Genomic DNA, 13,925 nt, shown 5'->3' with positions numbered 1-13,925 from the left:
CTGTTCATTGAGTTTGGAAGCTCCGAGATCTGTTCATACAAGCACGAACAACCAAAAATAGCTGTTTCATTGTATAATGTGTGAACAACATTTGATAACATTACTTAAAGTTGTATGTCTCATTCACATTATTTATAATACAAATGCCATAACAATTTCAGTATTTCAGGGAATTGAATGCCATAACAGTTTCAGTATGTCAGCTAACTGAATGCCATAACAGTTTCAGTATGTCAGGGAATAGAATGCCATAACAGTTTCAGTATGTCAGGGAATTGAATGCCACAACAATTTCAGTATTTCAGGGAACTGAATGCCATAACAGTTTCAGTATGTCAGGTAACTGAATGCCATAACAGTTTCAGTATTTCAGGTAATTGAATGCCATAACAGTTTCAGTATTTCAGGTAACTGAATGCCATAACAGTTTCAGTATGCCAGGGAATTGAATGCCATAACAGTTTCAGAATTTCAGGGAACTGAATGCCATAACAGTTTCAGTATGTCAGGGAATTGAATGTCACAACAATTTCAGTATTTCAGGGAACTGAATGCCATAACAGTTCAGTATGTCAGGTAACTTAATGCCACAACATTTTCAGTATTTCAGGTAATTGAATGCCATAACAGTTTCAGTATTTCAGGTAATTGAATGTCACAACAGTTTCAATATGTCAGGAAATTGAATACCATAAAAGTTTCAGTATGTCATGGAATTGAATGCCATAACAGTTTCAGTATGTCAGGTAATTGAATCCCAAACAGTTTCAGTATGTCAAGGTATTTAATTCAGTGGATTATTAAGACTACCACAGGTGTTAAGTCTCTCACTTTTGGTGGGAGCCTCCCGATAAACAAACAAATCTCCAGTGTGCCCATGTAAAAGTGGAAGATTTACATCCATTTTGAAAGTACTCATATGTGAATTTTTGGCTCAGAATTGTAATAAATGACTTTGATTCTTGAAAAAACATAGTGATCTGTCACGATAAAGACCATAAATTCAATTCATTGTAATATAAGAAAACATTACTTGTCACATTTCAGGGGTGGGGATGTCACTCGAAATTGTCACAATTAAATTGGACTTAAGTTCAAATAAGTCTGTTGCTAGAGCTAAAACATGTTGCGAAAACAAAACCTAGGCAAATCTCCTGCTTTGAGAGAATTTTGAGAAAGAAATCTCCCACTTCAGAATTTTCAAAGGTTAGCACCTATGCTAAGATGTAAGAGGTTGGATAACTGCTCCTGCATACTCCACCCCTTTTTTCCATGTGCCATCTTAAAAACTGCACACTCTACCACCAAGTCAGAGAATTAATTACCCTTAAAACTATAGATTCTTTACCTTCATACATAAGATGGTGACCAAATTAAAGATAAAAAATTAGCTGACCTAGTGAGAAAATGCAGTATTCCTGGAAATCCATTGCAAAAGCAGTTAAATAAACATTATATATTCAGTTTTCAGTATTTTGAATTTACAAATTGCACAAATTTTGATACAAAACAAAACTTTTTAAATTAACCATTGAATACCCAGTACCATTAAAAATTTCTTTTTGTCAAATATTTTGCATTCTGTAAAATATGTGACTAAACCAAAGAAGGCTTTCAAAAGCTTTCTTAATAAAAATTGAGTTTCACATAGTAGGGGAGCCCTAATTAATACATTATCTGTGAAAATACAAGAAAGAATTTTTTTTTACATAAATTCCATCATTTTGGTTTTTTTTTTTTGTATTATGGAAAGCTTAACATTTTAACTGCCTGAATAAGGTCAAACCATAAGTATAAAATATATATTGTCTTCATTATATAATTATAGAAGATTTCGAATGGAATGTTAATCCTCATTGGACACCTTATAAACATGTGTAGGCCTTGTTTACACCAACTATCCATGAAACTTCCCTCTTTCAGAACTATTCAGACAGTTTCCAATGATGGGAGTGGCCATTTTCTTTCAAAAATTCTGTATTACCGTGGTATTTACAAAATTCTACTTATATCATCTTGTTTAAATAGAATTCACAGAACAGTAAGAAGCGAGACAAAGACATAATAGAATTAACATTTATTTATTTGATAGAAAAAAAAAACATTGACAATGATATTATAGAGTTCATCAGAGCCAATAAAATGATTAGTTTCCTATGTTTATTGTTTTAATTTTTATTTACCGGTAGCCAAAGTTAAAGCCTCAGATTGTATTTTACACATTTTCTTCTAAAGTTTTATGTCGTAACAACTTAGCTCCACACAGTGCCTCTTTGTTTTAGCTTGCTTACTGATTACTGTCTTTTTCTTTCTGATTAAAATGTCAGAAGCTTTCTTTATACAAAATTAAATATCATTGCTGATTTTATAATGTACATATACATGTTAATGGCCTGTGTTTAATATAAACAGCTGACGGTACATAGAGGTCATTTTACAAATTTTATGTGGCAACCAACTGGTCTATAAACATGCATATTGCAATTTGACCCACAGAAGCTTGAACTATATGTTATATTATATGTATATGTTTTATATATAGTTTACACTGGATCATATGTGTGGAAAAAAGGCAAAACATATAATTTCTTCAATTATGACATCACATTCTTAATTTGAAAGTGAGGCAGTCCATATAATTTCCTACTGGTCCATATTACATCATATGAACTGGCAACTATATCAAAGAGAGTAAACCAAATCTTCAACGTATAGTATTTCATCATAACATAGTGAGAAATGTTCCACTAATGATTATCATAAATCTTCCAATTCAACATTGAAATGCTTACAGGTATGTCACAATCAGATGTCCATCCTTCACCTACCTTCTGTTATATGATAACTACTAACTTAAAAATTGAGATATGGACATGTTTTTAGGTTTGAATGAATCAGAACACAGTAGTTTTACTGTGTACAAAATTCTGGGAAGATTGTGTTTTCCTAGTTGATCAATAAAAGGGTTTGAAAAGCTCATAATGATGTTTCATTTAAAGATTACCAATCTTACATAATGATATTTAGTATGTATTTATTAATTTATTCTTTTTGGCATGTGTTTTATATGAAGCTGATTTTTTTCTGCTTTTTTTTGTAGGTTTTTTCATGAAGATACACTGAAAAATAGCTAATTCATGAGAAAAAAAACTGAGACAACTGTTTCGTTATTTAATGACTACCTTTAATGAATTGAATTAATATAGATTTATCATTTTCAGAATACTGTTATTTTCAGTTTAATTAACAAGGAAGACATATTAAACAAAGTTTTAAACCATTTTTTACGATGGTTCAAGGGATTATCAAGCTGCCTCAAGAAAAACTTCGTTGACACCAAACCACCAAAAAATGTCCTGTCCATAGACCTATATTATATCAAATTTGCCAACAGTAATAAAACTACTATTCATGGCAATAAATACATCAGCCTTTGGTGTAACTATATAGTATTAAAGTGGACATCCAAATGTAGTGAATGCTTGATTTTATTTGGTATACTGACAGAAATGTCTTGTCCGTAGACACGTGTAAAACTGTTTTTTGAGATCAATATATTACTTTGAGCTGATAGGACAGACATGTCTGCAATATATGAATATATTTTGTTTTAAAAGAAAGACATTTAATATCAATATATTGCTAAAACAATATTTTTTAAACTCTCGTATCATTTTTTATTATAGTATGTAGAAATTTCATTTTAGATTTTAATAAGTGCTTGTGTATTTTTTTTGTATATTTTTTATGACCTAATGAAATAGATTGGATAATGAAAATATCACATAAAATCTAGTTATGAAACTGAAATTGAACTAAATGAACATAACAAATGTGTCTACGGACAAGACAAAATCGCATAACATAGATATGGAATGATTTCAATGTCATTGCCAAGATAACAGACTAGTTCATTAAGATGGATCTAAGAAGAAAAGACAAAAAACAAACATCAGAACCACAAATCAATACAAAAAGGCAGAAAAGGTGGTATGGTGACTTGAAAGTAGACTTGAGAAGTAGGACTGAAAAACCAAAAGAACAATGTGAACCTGTATCTGAAAAGGCAGTTTGTTTGTTTGTTTGTTGGGGTTTAACGTCCCAGCAGCAATATTTCAGCTATATTCAGATGATGAACATGAAATTGATGATAAAATGAAAAACGGATGGGACACAAGGACAATGGGGTCGACAAATTTTGATTGCCACTGGAAATAGGGAGAGGTGGGTAGGGTCAGGCAATTTAGCCTCCTGTGGCGGAGCCCTATGATTCCTACTCCGGAAGAATACCACAGTAGGGTTCTTTAACGTGCGAGGAACGTGGCACCTTTCCAAACACGGTGCACCACTATGGTTTGCGGTCAGGTTTTCCGTATTATAGCCCGACAACCCCAGCATGTAACACGCCAGGGGTACCCCCTTCCACCACCTGGGGCACACAACCCAGTTGCTCTGTGTGCAGAGCGCCCTAGCCCCCGGCTAGGGTTCTGAGCACTATTTAGTCGCCTTATACGACAAGCTTAGCGCTGCTGCAGGCCTATTCTTTTAACACCCGTACCTGCATGGGGAATCTGAAAAGGCAGAGAGGCAGAGAGAATGAGAAGATATAGGGAAAAACTAAAAACCAACCCAAACAGAAGACACAGATATGAGGAAATGAAGAAAAGAGATAGAGAAAGGAAAAAATTCAGAGACAAACGAAAAAGACATTAGACTATCTGATAGTAGAAAACTTGATAGTGATGCAAAAAAGGACATAGAGAGAGAAGAAAAAACTGAACAATCTGCTTCAAGTACAGAATGCAATAGTCAAACCCTGACAGACAACTATAAAATCCAGCAAACAGCTGTGCCTTCTGAAAAATTGAAAAAGGCAAATGCTGTCTACAGAATGCAAAGATGGAGGATGAGAGTAAAACTCAGAAGTCGAGAAGGCAGCTCAAGGTTAAAAATTTCAGAAACTAACCAAAACATTGACATTATAGGAGGGAAAATACAGATTGTGCCAGGAAATCAAAATGAAGACGTGGAAAACAATCAAATGAGAATGTAGAAGAAGAATAAGATATGAATCCAATAATTAATTATATTTTGTCACAAAAGATCAATTTGTTAAAATATAATTCATTTTGCCACACTGTTTAAATGAAGTTAATACATATTAAGAAATAGGGTTCTTTTTCTGCTTTATCTATTTTTGTTGATAGTTGATTTTTTTTAAGTTAAATTAGAAAATGACAATATTGTTTTTCATGTTCTATCTTTATTCAATAAACATTTGAAACATTCTTATTAAAAAATATTGATAAAGATACAAAAAAATAATTCAAAATTTACATACATGGAACAATGTCCTGTCCATAGACAAATTCAATGAAAATATAACTGATTTTTATAGGCAATGATTTTGTTACTGTCTGCCTTAGGATTATAAACACATACACCATTTGAAAGAAAACTGAAACTCCATCCCAAAAATGTATGTTTTTTTTCTTATTCTAAGCTGTTAAAAGACTTTGAAGTTGCATAAGAAATTGAGTTCTGTTTTTTTTTTTTTGCATAATTTGAAAATGTTTACATCCTTTTTTTCCTAGAGATGAGTTACAACTTGAAAATTATATTTTTCTCATTCTATGTTTGTTCAATAAACAATACTAAAATTTGTACTTGTATTTATTGATAATTAACATAAAAAACCTCAGAACTTTTATACGTGTTAAAAACAGTCTTGTCCGTAGACATTATTCAATGAAATAATAACAGATTTCACACTGGAATAATTTTGAAGAAATTTTCAAATCCTGTCCAAAACTGTGACTCATTTAGCTTTAGAGACAAAACTAAATTGAAAAACAATAACTGAAAGATGAGAGTTTTATATAAATAAAGACAAAATGTAAGCAAATATGATTTTTTAAAGAGGAAATATGTGATGACCAGGTTATTCAGCATTCCATTTATAAATTTAATGTAATGACATTATAATTAGAACCATTTTACACTGAAATATTTGAAAAGACATACCTCCAAATGTGTGTTACAGAACAGTATGTAGCTTGTTTTTTTTCTCTCTGAAGTTTTAAGTTTGAAATGCAAAATCAATGAAACCCTTAAACTATTTTGAAAAAAGATTATTATTTTCATATAATATCAGTATTTGGGCTTCAAAAAATTACCCTGTCTTATATTTCAAAAAGATTTGAAAAATAATCCCAAGTGAAACATTGTTTGGACATCTGATTGTGACACACCCATTAACAATTTTTATTAATTTAATTGGCAATTATATATTTCCTGACCTTCAAGTATACAAAATATACCTCCTTCTTGAGGAACAAGATTATGATTCCAAATACGAAATGACACTGGTTCCCGTCGTTAGAATAACAAATCTGTCATGTATAGCGCTTTTAGCGTGAGATTCACACGTTCAAGCACAAAATCATGCTTTCACACTTATTACAATCTATCTTAGCTGTCATGATTTCAATTTTTTCTGATTTTTTGTCTCCCAAAAATAAAAATTGAATATTTACCCCATTTGAAACTGGAATGGGAGTTGTTCTGGATTGTTTCTAATGTTATTTTACATCATTTTCTAAAGAAACCAGCTACAAACAGTATCATGAAGCAGGCAATTCAAGTGAAGGTCACAAAAAACCCATTATAATATTTTGAAAACAAAAAAATCTATAGCTTCTAGGGCCCCACTCCAGACCCCTATCCTTCTCCAAGAGTCTCAGGATCCTTGACAGCTCTGTAATAAGGGAACAGGAAATTTACTGTTTTCTTCAATAAAGTTAATGAATTTTATCTTAAACAATATACATGGAGGATTTACATATATTTTAGTTTTGGATGAATCATTTGGATTAAATTTTGTTAGCTATTAGGTCCTGCAGAACAATCATTTTTGCCAGACCAAGATATGAATTCTGCCAATAGGTACAAGAAGGTAGTTTGGAAGGATGGCCTTCCTGCATTGTAGTTAAGTAGACAGCTTTTGACTTGGCTAAAGGATTAACTCTTTAACCAAACTGGTTTGCTGCTGGCTTGTCATCGAGCAGTCTAGGGTTTGACCCTTGGTGGTGGATTATAATTACACATGGCTGCAAATGCTTTTGTATATTGTCTGTAGCTGACAGAACTCTCTCTAGTGACATTAATAGTAACTATATTAAAGGAAGTGGCATAAAAATATCATGTCTTTAAAAAGTACCACAGAAATATGTATGCCAACGAAATAGGTTGTTTAAATACATCAAGGATTTATATATAGCAAGGACTGTAATCTCATCCTATTTTACATAGTACGATAATAAATATGTCGCGTGGGGTGACATACAGCAATATTACCCATGATGCATTTCATTGATGCTGAGCGTGCCCTTTTCATGGTGGACGATTTCCACCGCTTCAATATTTCATCACGGTAAATGTCCATTCGAGACCTTAATCTTTTATCAAATTTCAACCTGGTCCCACCTTTGAAGGCAGTCTTCCCACCTTATTTAAAATTCAAACTTGTTTTCCAAACCTGATCAGTCATCATAAAATTTGTTTCAAATTGATCAGAAATGGTATGAGGGTGAACACTTGTATAAGAAATTTTATAGCCGTAGCTCCACCTTCCTTTGTGATATCAACATTTTTATTTGACCTACATGTACTTTTAAGGGCAGTTTTCCCTCCCAATTTAAAATCCAAAAGATATCGGGTGGTTTCGCCCTAGTTACATGTTCGCCCTGAGTTGTTTCGCCCCGAGTTGTTTCGCCCTTATCAATTAACAGGTAAATGATTGATGTTTTAATAAATAAAAGGTATTGTTATTCATGATAAACTAATTAGTACTCTAAAGAAAAAAAAAAGAAATCGTTAAAAAAGCATGTTTGCAGAAAAGAAGTAATTAATCCTCATTAAGGAGCAATTAGGTATTTTATTGAAATTTTGATTGGTTTTTTAATTGTTAGGAAAATTAATATAACGGACATTGTTATTACAGAAATATTCTTCAAACAGTAATTGACAATAGATGTTATTTTCAGCTTTAACTCAGCTTGCAACCTTTTGATCTTCAAACAATTGCCGAAAATGTATAAAAGACACAAGTTCGAACTGGCATATTCATTCTTGAATTCGCATCTTGACATGTCCTTATGGCAGACAACTTTTATTTCTTGTAACTAGACAGTCCGACCTCGTCAACATGCCATCACTTGAATTATTAATTAATTCAATTGATATGTAAATAAGCGTCAGTTGTTAAATCTTTACAACAGTATGATCTAAGCATGTGCCCGAGATTACATAGGTAATAAAATAATTAAGTTAATTGATATGTAAATGGATGTCAGGTGTACCTAGGCACGAGTCACAATTCACACGTGTATATAAATTGCTAAATAAACATATAAATTAACAAAAATGTTGTAAACCGGCACTACAATGAAAATTTGCATTATACTTAAGTACTGTTATAAAACAGTGTTGTTACAGAATCATTAGAGAATAGGGAAAATAGAGATATATTTTTAAATTTTTTTTATTTTGAAAAAAAAAAAAGAAAAAAAAAGGTTGACAAAGGGTTCTATTCTCAAGGTCCTAGTCACACCTCCATGTGACAGGGCAATTATTATTGTTGTTATTTTTTTTCTTATGTTTTTATTTATTAAAACTTTATTTTGATTATAATCTGTTTTATCATGCTTATCTGATGTATTTGCCTGATTTATGTTGTATAATACATATTGATAAATATACTTAATAAATAAATAAATCAAAGCTTTTGTTTTGTCATTTGTTTGCAATTGATTACCAAGTATCAGTCCAACTGAAGACAGCAAGTATAAAAAAAAAAAAAAAAAAAAATTATTTGGTAGATATTAATTGGTTGTGCAGTTTTACATTCGACTTAGTTTATTTCACTATCTAATTTTGATATACAAAAATCAGGGTGAACAAGATTTAGGGCAAAACCACCCAGGGCGAACCAGTAGTAGGGCAAAACCACTCAGGTGCGAACCGGAATTAGGGCAAAACAACACGGATTCAATCCAAACTCCTTCTTCAGAACCTGACCGATCGTCATAATATTTATTTTCAATTGAACAAAAAATGTCTGAGGATGTCTACAAGAAATTTTATAGTTGTAGCCTCCTATTCTTTCATGAATATCGAAGTTTTTATTTTGACCAACTGTTGATATAGAAAAAAATGGCGGCCAGAGTCATGCCCTCAAGAAAGGTATTCCCTCCTACATTAAAATTTTAACTTCTTCTTCTAAACCTGAATGATGATCATAAAATTTGTTTTAAATTGATAAAAAAATGGTCTGAGTGTGTATATAAGGATGTTTATAGCTGTAGCTTCCCCTGCTTTAGTGATATCAATGTTTTATGTGACCTAATTTTGACTTCAATTGAGTATAGGCAGCAAGTAGCTGTGGCCAGTATAGTGAAATCTCGCCATGCGAGATATTGGGATCAATTATGAGATGTGAATCCTTCTATATTTAACTCCTTGAGTATATGAATGTTAAGCTTCTATTCAATAAAAGTGATTATGTTTTTTTTTTTATTCAGGACTGTCATGTCACGTGCATTTTAAAGCAGATTTGGGTAAGGTCCTTTGCTCTATCGTTTTTTACCTTAAATCTATCCAACTTAGTTTTGCCAAATCTCAAACATATGCGCCTTGATTCAATGATTGGCTTGAAAGCTTGCATTGGCAGTCATGTTTTGTTGTCTCATGAACTTGATTTTAACATTTTTGTTTTAACTAAATTGTATTTTTTTTCCTTAAACTCACAGCTTGTGCAAGTAACTGTTTCCTTTTCTGTGAACGCTCTCTTAATTCTTTTAAACGATCCCCCATAATGAAAACCGGCAACTTGTTTTTGTTGAACTGGAACCAAACTAACCAGATCGAAATATATTACGACAATCCGAAGTTCATTGAAATTTGTTTCCAATTAAATATCTCAAAATGACTATATAATTCCCATGCGGCATTTTTATTCAAAATACGACTGTGCACAAAACAACTGAATAAATAATTGATTAATTTCTTTTCTAGTTCTACTTAGTCACGCTAATTAACAACAGATGATGTCATGAAAAGACAAATGACGACTGAAACGAGATGGAATTGTATATTGTATGGTTATGGAAATTAATCTTGGAAATTTCTTCGACATATATTTTGTATAACTTTATTTCCCTTTTGATAAGAAGTAAAATAAGTAAATGAATGAATAAATAAAATCGGAGAAAATGAAAATTAAACCTAAATACAAAATAGTATATATATTATTTTTAGGTCATAATGGAAAGATTGGAAAGGATGTTACGCCTATTTTAAAGTCAGCCTCATATCCTGATATACACTTAGAAATCAATGGAAAGGGGAAAACTCGTGACAAAACTATATACATGTACATGTATATATATATAAAGTCTAAAGGAATCTGCCAACCAGCAAACTTAATGAGTATCGGATCGTCCAGTCATGACGATGCAGCACAAACAAAAATAATTATATAAGTCTAAAGGATTGTACAACGATACCGATAAAGATGTTTACACACTATAATAAAGTATATAATGGGCAAAATTTTCAGTCAACAAATGACCTTCTTCAGTGCCTTAAATAAACTGAGTGTGTATGAAAGTAAATGGTCAGTGAACACAACTCACTACCTAATCAGGTGAATACCTGTGACGTATAATTTTTTTTTTTTTTTTTTTTACCGAGAGTAACAAAGATCTTGAACATTGTGCTATAGACACACGTTGTGTGTTGATCTTGAATACTGAACTATAAAAATAAAAAAATATTTACAAATAAGAAACTATACAAAATAGGAAGAACTTAATGTTTTTTGTTAATTCCGTGTGGGTGTAAAACACGGAGTTCTTTTATCCAAAATCCCTCCCGCTTCACTCTCTGTAGATCGCTCCAGATCGTGTTTTGTTCCACGATGAAGATTTTCATTTTGTTGAAATCATCGAGGCAGTGGTTAGGTAATCTAAAGTGTTGACTCACTGGGAGTAAAGGCTTTTTTGTTAGGTCGCTCCTGTGTCCGTTCAAGCGCTTGTGAAAAGGCTGTTTAGATTCACCAACATATTGAAGGCCACAAATGGGACAGTGGAGCAAATATATTACATTAGCACTCTTGCAGTGCACGTTGCAAAATATTTTGTAGCGTTTCCCCGTGACTTTCCTTTAATCTGTGGCAACATATGCCTTCAGCACCTGCGTATGAAGTTCATACAATATGACAGAACTTGCCAAATGTTGTACCGTGTTAGACTTCTTATTTTGGATTTCATGTTCTTTGTTATGTGAGAAAAAATTTCCCTGCCTAATTTAGATCTTCATTTATATCCTTGGAATTTATTCTTTTGATTTCTGCTCTAATCTTGGTTCCATTTATTACTCTTTAGAGTAATCGAGAGATTATTTTCATCTTCCAGATCGAGATAGCATAACTATGGTGAATTGTCTTTAGTCAGAGCGTCCAAAACATTAAATGTGAATGGTTCTGTTTAGTAAATCGATGACATGACGAAACATTATCTATCATACTTTCCAGAAATAAAGAATCCATGTAGGCTGGTCCATTTACAGGTATATGTCTGGGTCTGACGTGGAAGGTCTTGTCATGATTTTATGACATGGCGATGTGCTCTTTCTAGAAGCAGTACTTCAGTCTCTGATAAACCTGACCACAGCTCTCAACCAAATAAGGCATTCATGTAGGCTACTTGAAGCACAGTCATGTAGCAAGTGGATAGACTCAATAACGACCAAAGGGTGAATGCGGCTTCTGATGATGTAAAGAGTGGAACCTCTTAATGTTCTACATCCATGGAACTGAACTTTGTGTCTAGAGTACTGATAACGACATACATATTACCTGATATAGCAATCGTATTCCTCTTTTCAGTGTTACACCACATTTTGATTGGATTGGGTAATCTGTTATGTTGGAATATTTGAATGGTCGGAGCTGAGAGGCAGAAGACATGTCACAACTTCTCGATCGAAGTGTTGGACTGCATCTCTGTTGGCATGTTTATGCATTTGTTTGATGTTGAGAACTTGCTAAGGATAGAGATTTGGCGCAACAGATGTGGTTGATGGTACAATTTTATCATATCACTGCATGGCATTGATGGGTTTTCGGACACGTGTGCTTTCGAGGCTGGATTGGTAAGCAAAATTTAAGTCTTATACGTCATTGGTCCAAAACGTTCACTGTGATAAACATATAATTTGCTAGTTATTTCAATTTAATATTATTTATGCAGTTATATTTAATCAAAACTTTTTGCTTATTTGTTCTAATTAATATGAATTCAACTTTTATATATAACTATATTTTCCTCTTTGATAAGGAGTATGAATACTAACATACAAATGAATCAAAAAGTAAATAAGGAAAACATGAAAGTTACACAATATATTACACAAAATAGGAATATATCTTCATATGTTCAAAAACCTAGTATCACATGTATCAGTCTATAATCTTTATTCACATAAATTAAAATCTTAGCATTTTATTTTATTACTAAAAGATAAATGTTCATGACACCTAATTATGTAAACATACTTTATCTTGTATGCCTAATACCTTTTTAATTTGTTTTTACTCAAACGAGGAAAATTATTACCAAACCAATTATATAAACATTTTTTTTCACTTTCTATATTAAAGTGTCATATGTTTACAATGAGGCAAGTACTAAAGTATTTAGCGTTTGGGTTTTTGTCACAGATTATGTACAAGTATTACAACAATTTCTTTATTTTGACTAAATTTAGAAATATGTCATGCAGTTTTACTTTTTGCTCAATTATATAGATATATATTATATATATACAGCATATTGCAAACCTCCCTAGAAATGGTGTGCCCGGAAGGGTTAACCATACTGCTCGTTGAAAGTCAGATGGAAGAGGAGAATATCTACAACAGATTGAATTGGACTTTGTCACAATGAAAAATTCCATGTGATTGTCGAAAAAAAAAATCCAGAAAAAAAAACTGAATAAAAACATAATCTTTCATCAAATAAAACATATTTCAATCAATTTGGAGGTTCAAATGTATATTTTGAGGTTAATCCCTTTTGGTATTCGGTGCTGGAGATATTTTTGTTTTGATCGGTAGTGGTCAAAACAAAAAATATCTCCAGCGCCGAATCCAAAAAGGGATTAATTCTGAGGCATTCTTGGGTATTCTTAAGGCCCACCTCAGATAAAAACAAATGCAAATAAACAATGAATAACACAAGAGATACATATATAATAAGAGCTGGCTATAAAAATCGTATAAAGCAGATGAATGGCTGTAACCTAAAAGCAACTTAAAAATGATTAAATGCAATACAAAAGCGTTAAAGCAAAATAAAAAAATATACACCTGAAATGACCTAGATGGAGTCAGCACAAACTGTGCATTTACATTTGTTTCTATCCCAAGATTTATGTTTTTAAACTGACTAAAATTTGATATTTTTCAGTCATCAAGTAGGTCATTCCATAAAACAGCTGTAACATATATTTATAAGAGATCTTACCAATGGTCCACAGTTGTTCTACATTATGAATATCTAAAATTATAATTTGATTTTTTGAGATCATGTAAACATGGTGGTGACAGCTTGTTTAAAATACATAAAAAAACTTTGAAAAAAGTACAGCAAAATAGTTCCCGAGACCCTGCATTTTTTCTCTTGCTTAACTCTTCTTGTTCATTATTACTGAAACGTATTTACGACATTTGTTTTCACTTAACACCAAAACTAGAATCTACATGACACAGACCGCAACGGTACTTGTGACGAACTGAAAAAAATGAAATACATTATATATAAATATGTTTAAGTTGATTTAAATACACAGTATCACAAACTTAA

The 13,925-nt window shown here is 32.0% G+C and overlaps 1 protein-coding gene across 2 annotated transcripts in view; it reads right to left on the bottom strand.

The window, feature by feature from the left end:
* The window catches only part of LOC148620525 (N(6)-adenosine-methyltransferase non-catalytic subunit METTL14-like), a 40,128-nt gene extending 26,352 nt beyond the window's left edge, over nt 1-13,776 (bottom strand). Inside the window, exon 1 of one of the 2 annotated variants that reach the window (XM_088581447.1) lies at nt 13,708-13,776. In XM_088581447.1, coding sequence (XP_088437573.1) covers nt 13,708-13,734 — 27 coding nt within the window. In that variant the 5' untranslated portion in view covers nt 13,735-13,776. Of the gene's footprint in view, nt 1-9,807; nt 9,935-13,707 lie in introns of those variants that run through there. The other variant, XM_088581446.1, reaches the window with a different exon arrangement.
* Between the last annotated feature and the right edge of the window lie 149 nt (nt 13,777-13,925).

The sequence above is a fragment of the Perna viridis genome, chromosome 4, assembly GCF_037379345.1.
Source record: "Perna viridis isolate PV_CMFRI_1.1 ecotype Kerala chromosome 4, ASM3737934v1, whole genome shotgun sequence".
Lineage (NCBI taxonomy): Eukaryota > Metazoa > Mollusca > Bivalvia > Mytilida > Mytilidae > Perna > Perna viridis.
Note: the sequence above shows the minus strand (reverse complement) of the source record. Positions and strands in the feature narration are given on the sequence as shown.